The sequence below is a fragment of the Ranitomeya imitator genome, chromosome 1 (genome assembly GCF_032444005.1).
Source record: "Ranitomeya imitator isolate aRanImi1 chromosome 1, aRanImi1.pri, whole genome shotgun sequence".
Taxonomy (NCBI): Eukaryota; Metazoa; Chordata; class Amphibia; order Anura; family Dendrobatidae; genus Ranitomeya; species Ranitomeya imitator.
The window spans coordinates 820,387,856-820,404,636 of NC_091282.1; the positions used below are offsets into that span (position 1 = coordinate 820,387,856).

Below are 16,781 nucleotides of genomic sequence, written 5' to 3' on the forward strand. Positions count from 1 at the left end.
CCTCTCCGACATTAGTAACATAGTAACATAGTTAGTAAGGCCGAAAAAAGACATTTGTCCATCCAGTTCAGCCTATATTCCATCATAATAAATCCCCAGATCTACGTCCTTCTACAGAACCTAATAATTGTATGATACAATATTGTTCTGCTCCAGGAAGACATCCAGGCCTCTCTTGAACCCCTCGACTGAGTTCGCCATCACCACCTCCTCAGGCAAGCAATTCCAGATTCTCACTGCCCTAACAGTAAAGAATCCTCTTCTATGTTGGTGGAAAAACCTTCTCTCCTCCAGACGCAATGAATGCCCCCTTGTGCCCGTCAACTTCCTTGGTATAAAAAGATCCTCAGCGAGATATTTGTATTGTCCCCTTATATACTTATACATGGTTGTTAGATCGCCCCTCAGTCGTCTTTTTTCTAGACTAAATAATCCTAATTTCGCTAATCTATCTGGGTATTGTAGTTCTCCCATCCCCTTTATTAATTTTGTTGCCCTCCTTTGTACTCTCTCTAGTTCCATTATATCCTTCCTGAGCACCGGTGCCCAAAACTGGACACAGTACTCCATGTGCGGTCTAACTAGGGATTTGTACAGAGGCAGTATAATGCTCTCATCATGTGTATCCAGACCTCTTTTAATGCACCCCATGATCCCGTTTGCCTTGGCAGCTGCTGCCTGGCACTGGCTGCTCCAGGTAAGTTTATCATTAACTAGGATCCCCAAGTCCTTCTCCCTGTCAGATTTACCCAGTGGTTTCCCATTCAGTGTGTAATGGTGATATTGATTCCTTCTTCCCATGTTTATAACCTTACATTTATCATTGTTAAACCTCATCTGCCACCTTTCAGCTCAAGTTTCCAACTTATCCAGATCCATCTGTAGCAGAATACTATCTTCTCTTGTATTAACTGCTTTACATAGTTTTGTATCATCTGCAAATATCGATATTTTACTTCACTTCATGACATTCACTTCAGCCAAGGAGTAAACATGTCCTGCATCAACTACTTGTTGATCCACATAAGATTTTTTTTTGCCACAATTGCATATCAAGGTGGGCCTAATGAAGAACTTTGCAAAAGCAATGGATAAAAATGCAAAACCATTCAAGTATCTCATTCACAAATTTTCTAAGTTGAGTGAAGTAGAGATTAAGGAAGGAGCCTTCATAAGACCTCAGATTTGTTAGCTTCTTCAAGATGAGGAGGAGTTTCTCTATTTGTTGCAGGGCAATGAAAAGGCTGCATTGGTAGCATTCGCATTAGTGCAAACTAATTTTTGGGTAAGCTCAAAGAGCAGATAGCTATGAAGATTTGGTGGAAAATCTACTTAAAACATAAGGATCTTGGCTGGAACATGTCCTTAAAGGGAAGGTGCCACCAGTTTTCTTGTATTTTTTTTTTTTGTGAAATTAAGCTTAAAATAGTAATTAAAATGTATTAATGCAATGTTTGCAAACATTTCTATATGAAAAATATTATATATTTTTCTACAAATATACATATTTACCACTAGGGGGAGCATTTTCTGTTTTAGACCTCAAGCAGCTATAGTAAGATTTAGCAGTTCTGCCCCAGGGATATTAGACCACCCAAAAGGGGAGGGAAATGGTGATGTTACTGCCCCCATTTTTCTGCTAACAGTAAGAATGAAGAGCAGCATCACAGGGCAGCACCATTTTGTGTGTGACTGCCCTGTGACCTGCTATCACCAGCAGTTACTGCATCAGAGGAGCAGAACACAGTGGACTCAGCAGCATTTTTTGTGAATAACATTCTTGCCATCCCCCTTCCCCCACCTTAATCCCTGTCCTGTCAGCTGCCCTGCTCTCCAGGTGTCAGCTCCCTCTCTGCAGGCTGTGAGTGCAGTTTACTGGAGATCACAGGGACGGTGTGTGAGGGGGAGGGGGAGACACAGCAGGAGAAGCACACAGGGCAGCGTGTGAGGAGCAGAGGATGTGTGCCCACTGTGCCCAGGACGTGCCTGCCTGGAGTACAGAGGAGCAGTGAGGGCTTCTTCTGTCCTGCGATAGAGAGCACAGGGCTATAATAAAATGGCAGCTAGTCACACCTACAGCAGTGAGTTGTGCAGCCCACAGAGGCGTGCCCAGCTCACTGCTAATGCTGGTGCAATGTTACAGATAGGAGATAATAGACCGGCGCTGACCCTATGTCCATGGGGTGCCGTCAAATGACACTGATAGTGCCCTGCTACTGCTGCAAAACCAAGATGTCAGCCCCCAGTGCATTCTTTAAACTCATATAACACATCAAATCTGTTTCACATGCATTTCAAACTTGCTTATAGCAGCATGTTATGCTACATTACAGTGATTTATTAATGACCTACAAACGCGGTACCTTCCCTTTAAGGAATTCTAACATTTGCACCTAGACTTTTTTCCACCAAACTGCATAGCAGTGAGCGATGAGCACGGTGAGATATTTCAATAAGATATTGCAGCTATGAGAAACACACATATAAATATTTAGAATCTAATACTACACTGGGAAGGCAGAGATTATCCCTCTTATTTCCTTTTTTCTTTAAAACCGGCAAATGCCTTGACCATCTTGATCCTCCCTCCTATATGGAGATAGGTTAGGATCTTTTAAATTTGTCAATCACTAATTATATTTTGTTATTTACAGAACAAGACAGCCCTTTTCTGTTAAAAATATCAGAAGAGGTTAACTAGTTTATTCTTAGTACCGGAAGAGATAATGCCGTACATTATAATTGCTGCCCCGGCGCTGTGTTCTAGGATGACATACAAATGGAAGTCACATGATTAGATACAACACTTCCCGATACCGGAAGTGACATGTGCGGCTCACCAGTGCGTCTCACATTAAGGCGCACAAGAAATGACGGCACATGATTACACATACTTCCCGATACCGGAAGTGACATGTGCGGCTCACCAGTGCGTCTCACATTAAGGCGCACAAGAAATGACGGCACATGATTACACATACTTGCCGATACCAGAAGTGACATGTGCGGCTCACCAGTGCGTCTCACATTAAGGCGCACAAGAAATGACGGCACATGATTACACATACTTGCCGATACCGGAAGTGACATGTGGGGCTCACCAGTGCGTCTCACATTAAGGCGCACAAGAAATGACGGCACATGATTACACATACTTGCCGATACCAGAAGTGACATGTGCGGCTCACCAGTGCGTCTCACATTAAGGCGCACAAGAAATGACGGCACATGATTACACATACTTGCCGATACCGGAAGTGACATGTGGGGCTCACCAGTGTGTCTCACATTAAGGCGCACAAGAAATGACGGCACATGATTACACATACTTGCCGATACCAGAAGTGACATGTGCGGCTCACCAGTGCGTCTCACATTAAGGCGCACAAGAAATGACGGCACATGATTACACATACTTCCCGATACCGGAAGTGACATGTGCGGCTCACCAGTGCGTCTCACATTAAGGCGCACAAGAAATGACGGCACATGATTACACATACTTGCCGATACCAGAAGTGACATGTGCGGCTCACCAGTGCGTCTCACATTAAGGCGCACAAGAAATGACGGCACATGATTACACATACTTGCCGATACCGGAAGTGACATGTGGGGCTCACCAGTGCGTCTCACATTAAGGCGCACAAGAAATGACGGCACATGATTACACATACTTGCCGATACCAGAAGTGACATGTGCGGCTCACCAGTGCGTCTCACATTAAGGCGCACAAGAAATGACGGCACATGATTACACATACTTGCCGATACCGGAAGTGACATGTGGGGCTCACCAGTGTGTCTCACATTAAGGCGCACAAGAAATGACGGCACATGATTACACATACTTGCCGATACCAGAAGTGACATGTGCGGCTCACCAGTGCGTCTCACATTAAGGCGCACAAGAAATGACGGCACATGATTACACATACTTGCCGATACCAGAAGTGACATGTGCGGCTCACCAGTGCGTCTCACATTAAGGCGCACAAGAAATGACGGCACATGATTACACATACTTGCCGATACCAGAAGTGACATGTGCGGCTCACCAGTGCGTCTCACATTAAGGCGCACAAGAAATGATGGCACATGATTACACATACTTGCCGATACCAGAAGTGACATGTGCGGCTCACCAGTGCGTCTCACATTAAGGCGCACAAGAAATGACGGCACATGATTACACATACTTGCCGATACCAGAAGGTACATGTGCGGCTCACCAGTGTGTCTCACATTAAGGCGCACAAGAAATGACGGCACATGATTACACATACTTGCCGATACCGGAAGCGACATATGCGGCTCACCAGTGCGTCTCACATTAAGGCGCACAAGAAATGACGGCACATGATTACACATACTTGCCGATACCAGAAGTGACATGTGCGGCTCACCAGTGCGTCTCACATTAAGGCGCACAAGAAATGACGGCACATGATTACACATACTTGCCGATACCGGAAGTGACATGTGGGGCTCACCAGTGCGTCTCACATTAAGGCGCACAAGAAATGACGGCACATGATTACACATACTTGCCGATACCGGAAGTGACATGTGGGGCTCACCAGTGCGTCTCACATTAAGGCGCACAAGAAATGACGGCACATGATTACACATACTTGCCGATACCGGAAGTGACATGTGCGGCTCACCAGTGCGTCTCACATTAAGGCGCACAAGAAATGACGGCACATGATTACACATACTTGCCGATACCAGAAGTGACATGTGCGGCTCACCAGTGCGTCTCACATTAAGGCGCACAAGAAATGACGGCACATGATTACACATACTTGCCGATACCAGAAGGTACATGTGCGGCTCACCAGTGCGTCTCACATTAAGGCGCACAAGAAATGATGGCACATGATTACACATACTTGCCGATACCAGAAGGTACATGTGCGGCTCACCAGTGCGTCTCACATTAAGGCGCACAAGAAATGATGGCACATGATTACACATACTTGCCGATACCAGAAGTGACATGTGCGGCTCACCAGTGCGTCTCACATTAAGGCGCACAAGAAATGACGGCACATGATTACACATACTTGCCGATACCGGAAGCGACATATGCGGCTCACCAGTGCGTCTCACATTAAGGCGCACAGGGAATGACGTAGGCAAGCTTGTAACATGAGGATCATTCAGCGGTCAATTTAAACAGCACACTTCTGTTAAGACGGTAAGCCGATCCACCCCCCATACTTGTAATGGGTCTTCAATGCTAACACCCACTCTATAGTATTTTATTTTCCTTCCCCTGATGAGTTTGAGAAATGAAACGCGTTGGAAAACAAATCTTTGGGGTCACGACAGCAAGGGTCCTGATTGATTTCTTTAGTGTGGTAATTATAGATGAAAGAAGTGCCTCCCCCTCTGAATGTCTTTCTCATATGGCCCTTTGAAGTTTGGATGAAAAAAGGAAAGCAAGGCGAGACCTTTTCTGTATATTTGATATAATCTGAGCTTGGGAAAACAAAGGAAAGCAAGGAGAGAACTTTCCTATAAACATTGATGTCATTTAACTAGAGCTCAGATTGATGTAGATTGATAAAGGATTGTTTCCTTTTCACAATTGTGTATTATTCATACAATAGATTCAGAATCTTTCTCATGACTTGAGCCAGCAATGTTATTGGGAAATTGTCCCTCTTTTGGTCTCTCTTGGGATCCAAAGCTGCTATTATGGTCAGCAGAATAGCTTCATTTTCTTCATGTGATATTCTCACTATATGTTCGTTTGTTGTCTTTTTGCCCATGTTAGGGCTTTTTTTAACGATATTGTTAATAAAAGTTATTGTAATTTTAAACTAATCACACCCTGGTGAAACACAGCTATGAGAAATGATATAAAGGAAAATGGAATCCATCAATGCTTGCAGATTACTGTTCGAGAGATGATTCGATGCAGGAGTACAAGAGACAAGCAAATAGGAGTTGTCACTGAATGAGCACCAAACTTTGTAGTGCAATCTCTGTAACTCTTTATAATTTGCAATAGTGTTTGGACATGTTTTTAGTTATTTGAATTATTGCCAAGTTTTATCTAAATAAATCATTACATTTGTATAACAACATAGTCTGCACCTTTATATTTGCAAAAATAATAATGTTTCAAAGTACTAAAACTATTACGCATTAATTATAGGTAGCAGTAAATGGAAAACTCTTTGATATCATAGAAACAAGAGGCGACTAAAATTTTCATTGTCAGATTTTGATTCAGGAGGTCAAACTCATTGGGAAATGGCTCATTTCATAACTGAAACCTGACAACTTTTGAAAATATGTTAAACAGTGCTATCAGGGGAAAAGGTGATCAATTCAATCGGTTTGAGTCTGACTGCTCTTCAGAACAGAGGACTTTTATACCCATTAAAATAGCACGGCAGTGCATATGCTCATCCTCAGCTCCATTCATTTGTTATGTGACTGCTGGAGAAAGTCACTGGAGAACTCCAGTAGTTCAATAGCGAATGAATGTTGCAAGAGTTGAATATTTGTTTAAGTTTAAGCCCCCAGTCTTTGACAGTTAATTCATGGAAAACATACTAAATGTAGACTTGGCAATATATGTAATCATTTGCCAGATAACTTACCCCATTCTACCGTAGGCTTTGCTGTAATTGGGATCAATTGTAATGGCATCTTCACAGTCTCGAACTGCTCCAGCATAATTCCCTATTTTACTAAAAGCTGCTGCCCTACATGGTTTAAAAGTAAAACGTGTTATTTTAACAGAAACAGCATTTAAAAGGACAGATTGCTATGAACTAACATTGGGACAACAGCGCTCATAACATTAGAAATGCAAAGTTAAAAGGGAATCTGTCAGCAGGTTTTCCCTATATAAAGTAAGGCCAGCACCTGTAAGCCCTGTTGTAGAATGCTGTCTATATGTCCCCAATGCGATCTCCTGAAAACAAAAAATAGCTTTTATTAGACTCACCTATGGGGTAAATTCTCGAATGCAGTCACATAGGGGCTTACAGGTGCTGTCCCTATTTTAGATGGGAAAAACCTGGTGACTGGTTCATTTTAAAGAGAACCTGTCAGCAGCAGCAGCATCCAGATAGTCTCCACCATGAGGGAGAGCCATGTTATACTTCAAAATCGCTATTGTGTTAGGAAAGTGCAAAACAATAATCCAGGCATGGGAGAAGAGTCTGCTGAGTGTTTTCCTCAAGCTTCTCACCACACCGCTCAGCTTGAATGACAGGTATTTACCTATATGCAAAGACACTCACAAATTAAGTTGAATGGGGTAAAACGAAGCTAGAGAGATGTTCAGGGAACTCTTCTCACTGTGCCTAGCTGTTCATTCAACCTAGGAATTCTCGAAAATGTTGCAGTCAAGTAAAGGAGCAAATCTGGATTTTACACTGCCAGTGGATTACACAGGAATAGTTTTCAGGTTCCCTTTAACTGACAGCAAAGTTCTGTTCATACAAAAGCAATTAAATATTACTGGTTTTGACATAAATGCTTAAAGAGGATGTCCATGATTTTTTATTACTACCATGGGCCTAAAAAGTAACAGGCAGGCACTTGCTAACTACTTGTCTGTTCTACGTGGCGCTGTCTCAGAATGGTCGGTTACCAACCGCTTCATGTCAACAAAACAGCTCTTCTTTCGGGCTGCTCTGTTGGCAGGGCGTGACTACACAAGTCATGCTGAATGACCTTCAGGTCCGTGAACACACGCTGCCGGCCAATCAGAGGCCAGCAGCTGGCGTCGGCATGCACGTGACTGCGAGCAAATGGCAGTGATGTCATATGCTCCCGTAGTTTGCAGGCTGAAGTCAGCTGCCAGCTCCAGAAGAGGACTCCGAATAGCATGAGAAAGGAGGGAAGGTAGCCACTAGTGAGGAGCGAGGGTGTTCGTTACTCGAGGTTTCCAAGCATGCTCCGGTGTTCTCCGAGTATTTTGGGCAAATTTGTAGATTATGTTTTTGTCTCCACAGCTGCATGATTTGTGGCTGCCAGACAGCCTGAATACATGTGGGGGTTGCTATGGAATCCCCACATGTATTCAGCCTGTCTAGCAGCTGTGGAGACAAAAACTAAATCTCCACGTCCTCAGAGACCACCCAAGCATGCTTGGGAAAACCTGAGCAATGGGCTGTGCATTATACGGATATGGAGGTCTATGGACTGTGCATTATATAGGCTCTGTACTATTTATGGGTTGTGTATATGGTGGTGCATTATACTGTATGAAGGACCAAGTGTGGGTGCACATACTACTGTATGGAGTACCAAGGAGGAGGTTGCATTATACCAGGGGTGTCAAACTGCATTCCTCAAGGGCTGCAAACAGGTCATGTTTTCAGGATTTCCTTGTACTGCACAGGTGATAATTTAATCACCTACACACATAATGATTGCAGCACCTTGTGCAAAGCTAAGGAAATCTTGAAAACCCGCGGCCCTCGAGGAATGCAGTTTGACACCCCTGCATTATACTGTATTGATTACTACGGCGGTGCATTATACTTCTGCTATTGGGCTCCACGACTTCTATGTGAGTATAATGGGTTTTTTTTTTCCAAGAAGAGATATAAACTACAATATAATATATAATATATATTACACACACAGACATACAGTGGGGAAAATAAGTTTCTCACATACAAAGAATGGAAAGGTTACACATTGATTTTACCTGTTGCAGAAATACACTGCATTTCTTGGGTTAAGATCGATGGCTTTAGTGTAGAAGGAGACCGCACTCTCAAAGTTTTCAAATTTCATCTGCTCATTGCCTAAATCACAAAAATTATTGTTATGTAGAGTCATATGAATAGATGTACAGATGAAATTTGTGCTTACGACAGTATTTATAGTATATACAGTTTTATTAAAGTATATATCTCCTCCCTATTTTATTGATGCCTACAAGTACCATTTAGAGTAGTAATACAGGGTTCAAAAATCAAGGCCGATATAAAAAAAATAAAATAAATCACACCGACAAAACTATATACAGCTTAAGTGGGTAGTGTCAAGTTCGGATAGTACGAGGTCAGAAGCCCCGCTTTGATGCGGGCTCCGGCAGTGAACCCGCATCAAAGCCGGGACATGTCAGCTGTTTTGAACAGCTGACATGTGCCCGTAATAGGCGCGGGCAGAATCGCGATCTGCCCGCGCCTATTAACTAGTTAAATGCCACTGTCAAACGCAGACAGCGGCATTTAACTACCGCTTCCGGCCGGGCGGCCGGAAATGACGGCATCGCCGACCCCGTCACATGATCGGAGGTCAGCGATGCTTCAGAATTGTAACCATAGAGGTCCTTCAGACCTCTATGGTTACTGATCGCCGGCAGCTGTGAGCGCCACCCTGTGGTCGGCGCTCACAGCACATCTGATTTTCAGCTACATAGCAGCGAAGAGCAGATCGCTGCTATGTAGCAGAGGCGATCGTGCTGTGCCTGCTTCTAGCCTCCCATGGAGGCTATTGAAGCATGGCAAAAGTTAAAAAAAAAAAAAAAGTTAAAAAAATGTGAAAAAAATAAAAATAAAAGTTTAAATCACCCCCCTTTCGCCCCAATCAAAATAAATCAATAAAAAAAAAAATCAAATCTACACATCGTGGTATCGCCGCGTTCAGAATCGCCCGATCTATCAATTAATAAAAAGCATTAACCTGATCGCTAAACGGTGTAGCGAGAAAAAAATTTGAAACGCTAGAATTACGTTTTTTTGGTCGCCGCGACATTGCATTAAAATGCAATAACGGGCGATCAAAAGAACGTATCTGCACCAAAATGGTATCATTAAAAACGTCATCTCGGCACGCAAAAAATAAGCCCTCAACCGACCCCAGATCATGAAAAATGGAGACGCTACGAGTATCGGAAAATGGCGCAATTTTTTTTTTTTTTAGCAAAGTTTGGAATTTTTTTTTCACCACTTAGGTAAAAAATAACCTAGTCATGTTAGGTGTCTATGAACTCGTAATGACCTGGAGAATCATAATGTCAGGTCAGTTTTAGCATTTAGTGAACCTAGCAAAAAAAGCTGCACTTTGGGACTGCACTTTTTTTTGAAATTTCACCGCACTTGGATTTTTTTTCCCGTTTTCTAGTACACGACATGCTAAAACCAATGATGTCGTTCAAAAGTACAACTCGTCCCGCAAAAAATAAGCCCTCACATGGCCAAATTGACGGAAAAATAAAAAAGTTATGGCTCTGGGAAGGAGGGGAGTAAAAAACGAACACGGAAAAACGAAAAATCCCAAGGTCATGAAGGGGTTTTAAACAGCGTGAAAATAAGCAAGTTTGCAAATGACTTGCTTTTGCTATTTGCAGTCATCCAGAGAGAGCTTTTATATTATGTAGTGTACAGTTGGTGTCAATGGATTTTGGTCTCCAGATCCAGGCCAAGCGTGCACAATAGTTACATTCCAGGAGAGGGGTTAACTCTTAACATCCCACTCAGCTCATTAAAAGGGGTTGTCCACTACTTGGAACATCCCCTTTTGAATCCTTCCAGTAAAATAACAACCAGTCCTGCTGAAGAAGCTGGGGGTTGGTATTCTCAGGCTGGTAAGCGGCCATGGATACTGGTCCCCCCCTAGTCTAAAAATAGCAGCCTGCAGTTGCCCAGAAAAGGCACGTCTACTAGATGCGCCAATTCTGGCGTTTTGCCCGGCTCTTCCTACTTGCCCTGTAGCGCTGGTAAGTGGGGTTAATATCACCTTTATATTGTCCGGTGACATCAAGCCCATGGCTTAGTAATGGAGAAACGTCAGTAAGACACCTATCCATTACTAATTCTACAGTCTTATTGTAAATTAAAGACACAGCCAGAATAAAATCCTTTATTATAAACAAAGAAAAACTGTGTTTTGTTTTATTTAAAAATAAAACAGTTATACTCACCTAATGCCTATTCCACCGAAGCCCACGTTCTCCTGTAATAAAACAAAAATAAAAAACAACAATATCCCTCATCTCTCAGTCGTTCTGTCCCATGCCATAATCCATGTCTGGAGGAAAAACAGTTTTCAACCAGGGCGGTGCCAAAATGCCACTGTCCAGGATGAGAACCACTGGTGACTGAAGTGCAGTCTCAGTGACATGTGGTGACGTCATCAAGGTTACCTCCTCTTACTGAGGCTCTGTTCCCAGCCAGGCTGAAGTGCCGTGACCTCGGTGACATCCCCGCCAGCACCATTAGAGTAACATGGATTTCCTGGTTAAGTCCGTGTTCGGAGTCTGTGGCTGAACAGTAGGTGTTCAGTACATCTACTGTTGGGTGGGTTAGCCCATCTCTAATTACAAACTTTTTGCATCATCTGACAGTGCAACAAACACTCGGTGTTCGGGCAGCCGAACCCGAACAGTGACACAGACTTCCTGGTTAAGTCCGTGTTCGGTGTCCGTGCCTTAACAGTAGGCGTTTGATTTGGACGCCAAACTTTACTGTTCGGGTTTGCCCATCTCTACAAACTTTTTGTCATCATCTGAACTATTGATTTATACAATTTTTTTTTTCCCCATCCAAAATTATACAGGATTCCCAATATACCATATATACTCGAGTATAAGCCGACCCCCCTAATTTTGCCACAAAAAACTGGGAAAACTTATTAACTCGAGTATAAGCCTAGGGTAGGAAATGCAGCAGCTACCGGTGAATTTCAAAAATAAAAATAGATGCTCCATACCGTTCATTATTGCCCCATAGATGCTCCATATAAAGCTGTGCCACATATAATGCTCCATATCTTTCATTATTGCCCCATAGATGCTCCATATAAAGCTGTGCCACATATAATGCTCTGCACTGTTCATTATGGCCCCATAGATGCTCCATATAAAGCTGTGCCATATATAATGCTCTGCACCGTTCATTACGGCCCCATAGATGCTCCATATAAAGCTGTGCCATATATAATACTCTGCACCGTTCATTATGGCCCCATAGATGCTCCATATAAAGCTGTGCCACATATAATGCTCTGCACTGTTCATTATTGCCCCATGAATGCTCCATATAAAGCTGTGCCATATATAATGCTCCATACGGTTGATTATTGCCCCATAGATGCTCCATATAAAGCTGTGCCATACATAATGCTCTGCACCATTCATTATGGCCCCATAGATGCTCCATATAAAGCTGTGCCACATATAATGGTCTGCACTGTTCATTATTGCCCCATAGATGCTCCATATAAAGCTGTGCAATATATAATGCTGCAAAAAAAAAAAATCACATACTGACCTCTCTTCAATCAGGACGTCGGCGCTTTCAATATTTACCTGCTCCTCGTGCGGCTCCGTCTCCAGCACTGACGTTCAGCAGAGGGCGCGCACTGACCACATCACCGCGCCCTCTGACCTGAGCGTCACAGCCAGAGGACGCTGGAGACTGAGCCGCACCAGAACGAGGAGCGGTAAATATCGCGCAACGCAGCACTCCCCCTCCCCGTATACTTACCTGCTCCTGGTGCGTTCCCTGCAGTCCCTGCTTCTTCCACCGCTGCATCATCTTCCTGTGTTGAGCGGTCAGATGGTACCGCTCATTGCAGTAATGAATATGCGGCTCCACCTCTATGGGAGGTGGAGCCGCATATTCATTACTGTAATGAGCGGTACCATGAGACCGCTCAACACAGGAAGAATCTGCAGCGCTGGAAGAAGCAGGGACTGCAGGGACCGCGCCAGCAGTAGGTAAGTATAATTAGAGAGCCCCAGCTCCCCCTCACCTGCCGACCCCCGGTATGACTCGAGTATAAGCCGAGAGGGGGACTTTCAGCCTAAAAAAAATCTCGGCTAAAACTCTAGTATATACGGTATATATATATTTTTTAATAGGACAAAACTATTTTGAGAGCAAATTTGTAAGATTACAAAATGCCTAAGACGCTTCCTTTGAAGTCAACTGTATTTGAGCATTCCACATAAACTCAAGATAAAAAATATTGTGTCTGTGTACAGGGTCGGCGTCAGCACCCGGCGTACCCGGGCAAGTGCAGGGGCCCTGGCGAGACAGGGGGGGGGGCCCATTCAGGGCCGGCGTTAGGGGCAGGCAGTTGCCAGTGCCTACGGCCCCCGCTCCCCCTGGGGCCCTCAGCTAGCGGCACATCACGCAGCTACTATGGGGCCCGTGAGGCAGGGCGGCCGCCTGTCGCAAGCACCAGCTCCCTCGCCGCCGCTTTGAACTTCACCGGTGTCTGCCTGACGCGTCACCTGATGCTCCCTCGCCCATCATTCCCCACTCTGCCTCTGACACTGCGGGTGCGCGATGATGTCATTGCGCAATAGCTGTGTGTCAGGCAGTGCAGCGGCAGGCACTGAGACCAGAGCAGGGAGGGAGCAGAGCGGCGCGGGAACGTTGAGAGGTGAGGAGTGTTTTTTTTTTTTGTAACTAACAGTGAGTACTGGACTATGGGGCCATTGTTGGGGGGAGGGGGGCTGTGCTGTACACTACGTGGCCCGCTATATGCTACGTGGCCCGCTATATGCTACGTGGCCCGTTATATGCTACGTGGCCCGTTATATGCTACGTGGCCCGTTATATGCTACGTGGCCTGTTATATGCTACGTGGCTGTGTTTATATGCGATCATGAATCGTGGTATGTGTTAAGGGGAGGGGGGGGGGGGGGGGCACAGACTCTTTCGCATGGGGTCCTCAAAAACCTGGAGCCAGCCCTGTCTGACAGATGAAAACAAATGCTGTGAGCTCAAACTCCGTGCATACTCAGGCAGTGATAAAAATGCTCCTGCGAGAGCTTCCAATTTGAATAGGCAATGCTTACACCCAGAAGTTTCCACAGCTGGGACTGAGAAAGATCACAGCAACACTAAGAAACCAGTGCTCAGCACTTCCCGCCATGTAAAGAAGGAGGAAAGTATCTCAAACATCAGTTACAAGATATTTTATAAGTGACAAAGTTACTGTTAACAATGACAGCAGATATATTTAAATGACAGCTCAGAGAGCTTGTTGAGAGCGAAGGTTACCATTATCATTATTTGAACTACCAGCTTTTACAGCTCTTAATGGAAAGTATTAGAAAATTAGTGATTGAAGAAGCCCTTAACCAAAAGGAGAATCTTGAAAAGACTTTCAACAGATGTTTTATATATCTTAAAATGGATGCTTGCACCTGTCGGAGTGAACTATTTTGCTATCAAAGTTTGATTTATTTGTGACAAGAAAAATTGTTACCAAGACCCTGGCAGTTCAGGTATGTGCACCCGAACAGTAAACGCTGTGGGTTGGACGCTGCATACATGTGCAGCGGTCAGCTGTTACAGCATAGTGGACGGTATTTCAAGAAATCTCATGTGCACTATGTACCCAGAGACGCCCACGGAGACAGACATGCGCTTTGGATCACGCTGGCGCTCAGAAGAGGCCAAGCGATCATCACATCTTATATGTATGGCGGTTTGTGGGAACGCACCTCCCGCAGCAAATTTGTTCGGACCTCCACAGTAGTGCCAGTGCCATATGGGAATATGGCAACCACTGATACAGGTCATATTGCTACTCATAGCACAAGCTATTCATAGCATAAGGCTCTTTTATAGGCAGTTTTTATTTTTGGCTATAGATAGGCGATTAATATAACAAACCAGATTGAAAAGCAATTGATCCAGTAAGTACACCTTTCGGTCTTTACCTTCTGATTTCAATCGCTCAGCTTCTGTTATGTCCTCATCCGATGGAGAAGCACAATTTGAGGTCATTGGTGAAGATTCCTTACCAAGAGAAAAAGCAAAACAGTATTAAAATTACCGATGAATCCACTTAAATATTATGGCTAATACATTGGATTAAAATCTAACAGATAGGATACGATGATATTAGACTAACTGATCAACTCGTACAAAATCTGAAATCTGTCCTATAATTCTACAAGCCCTGTAGAACAAGTGAATGCGAGAACAAAATAGTTAATAAGATTCAGGGTGTAAAACATAAAATATGCATACAGCTTCTAGGCCACTGCCAATAGAGAAGGAAATTAACTTTATTTCTTCCCGGCAGAGCACAGCCTTCGGCCACTGCTGTGTACATAGACTGGCAGCTGCAATCGCGCCCCCGGAATTGACTGACAGCTGGATCTAATGTTGAGCCTGCAGTCAGTCAGTGCCGGAGGCCGCTATGACTGAATGCTGAACACTGCCGGGAGGGAATACAGTTAATTTCCTACTGTATTACCTCCATATCTGCAGGTTAAGGCTATGTGCACATGTTCAGGATTTTTTGCACTTTTTTCGGACATTTTCTGCGGAAAAAACGCTAAAAAAACGCATACATAAGCATCCCATCATATTAATGCATTCTGCAATTTTTGTAAAAAACGCAGCATGTTCATTAATTTTGCAGATTTTTTGCATTTTTGCTAATATATTATTGCATTGGGAAGCTCCGGAAAAGAACACAAAAAATCCCCCCCAAAAAACGAGCAAAAAATGCGAGCGGATTTCCTGCAGAAAAAGTCCGGTTTTGTTCAGGAAAATTCTGCTGACATTCCTGAACGTGTGCACATAGCCTAAAACCTTTCCCACGCGACAGGTTCCATAATGTGTCCACTTGTTAGGTGGTAAATAAGAAATGCTGGAACAGAGGCTGCCAGTAGTTTTCACAACATAGGCCTCGAGCAAAGGGCAGAGTACAGATGTGAACAGCTTTAACCCCTTTATCCCCAAAGCCTATTTTCATCTTCATGACCAGGCCAATTTTTACAATTCTGATAAGTGCTACTTTATGTGGTAATAGTTTTAACAAGAAAAAAGGAGAGCTAACTTCATACTAAAATATTTAGAATTGAGAGTCCTCAGTGGTTGATACCTTTTAATGGCCAACTGAAAAGATGGTAACAAATTGCAAGCTTTCCTGACTGCTCAGGAGACAGAAGTCTCAAAAGCTTGCAATTTGTTACCATTTTTTCAGTTAGCCATTAAAAGGTATCAACCCCTGAGGACTCACGTCTAAATATTTTTCTATCTACTGGCTAACACGGTACCAAGATATATATCTTTCCTGTAACTTCATACTATTGTTCAAAAAGAATATCAATTTATTGAAAACAATACAAATACAATTATACAAAATGTATTAAATAAGAGGCAAACAAAGGAGAATTCAAATAATCTCCCTGGGAACAGGATATCAAATGAAGGGTCTATATTGATCAGATACCAGAAAACATAATGTATTCAAATATCCTAGACGGGGGCTGGGCAAACTGCAGCCCGCGGGCCACATCTGGCTCTTTGACTGTGCCTGTCCGACCCGCAGACAAGAACAAATGCTCCAGCAGTGACAGCTCTCTGGAGCGTGCGGACCAGGTAGCAATACAGCATGCAGTGAGGAATCTGAGGTGGGCAGAGAGGAGGCGGAGCGGCCATGCTGCGGCCAGCATGAGAACTCAGAGGAGGGTGGAGAGGAGGGAGGAGCAGCCATGGTGCGGCTAGCATGAGAACTCAGAGGAGGGTGGAGAGGAGGGAGGAGCAGCCATGGTGCGGCTAGCAAGAGAACTCAGAGGAGGGTGGAGAAGAGGGAGGAGCAGCCATGGTGCGGCTAGCATGAGAACTCAGAGGAGGGTGGAGAGAAGGGAGGAGCAGCCATGGTGCGGCCAGCATGAGAACTAAGGGAAGGGTGGAGAGGAGGCGGAGCAGCCAGCATGAGAACTCAGAGGAGGGTGGAGAGAAGGGAGGAGCAGCCATGGTGCGGCCAGCATGAGAACTAAGAGGAGGGTGGAGAGGAGGCGGAGCGGCCAGCCTGAGAAC

At 44.2% G+C, this 16,781-nt stretch overlaps 1 protein-coding gene across 3 annotated transcripts in view; it reads right to left on the reverse strand.

Annotated features, from left to right (window-relative positions):
* SGTA (small glutamine rich tetratricopeptide repeat co-chaperone alpha) overlaps nt 1–16,781 on the reverse strand; it is a 103,842-nt gene that overhangs the window by 68,161 nt on the left and 18,900 nt on the right. For all 3 annotated transcript variants that reach the window (XM_069740211.1, XM_069740228.1, XM_069740218.1), the window contains exons 4-6: nt 14,666–14,744; nt 8,687–8,786; nt 6,621–6,725 (exon numbers count right to left, since the gene is read on the reverse strand). In XM_069740211.1, coding sequence (XP_069596312.1) covers nt 6,621–6,725; nt 8,687–8,786; nt 14,666–14,744 — 284 coding nt within the window. The remainder of the gene's footprint in view (nt 1–6,620; nt 6,726–8,686; nt 8,787–14,665; nt 14,745–16,781) is intronic.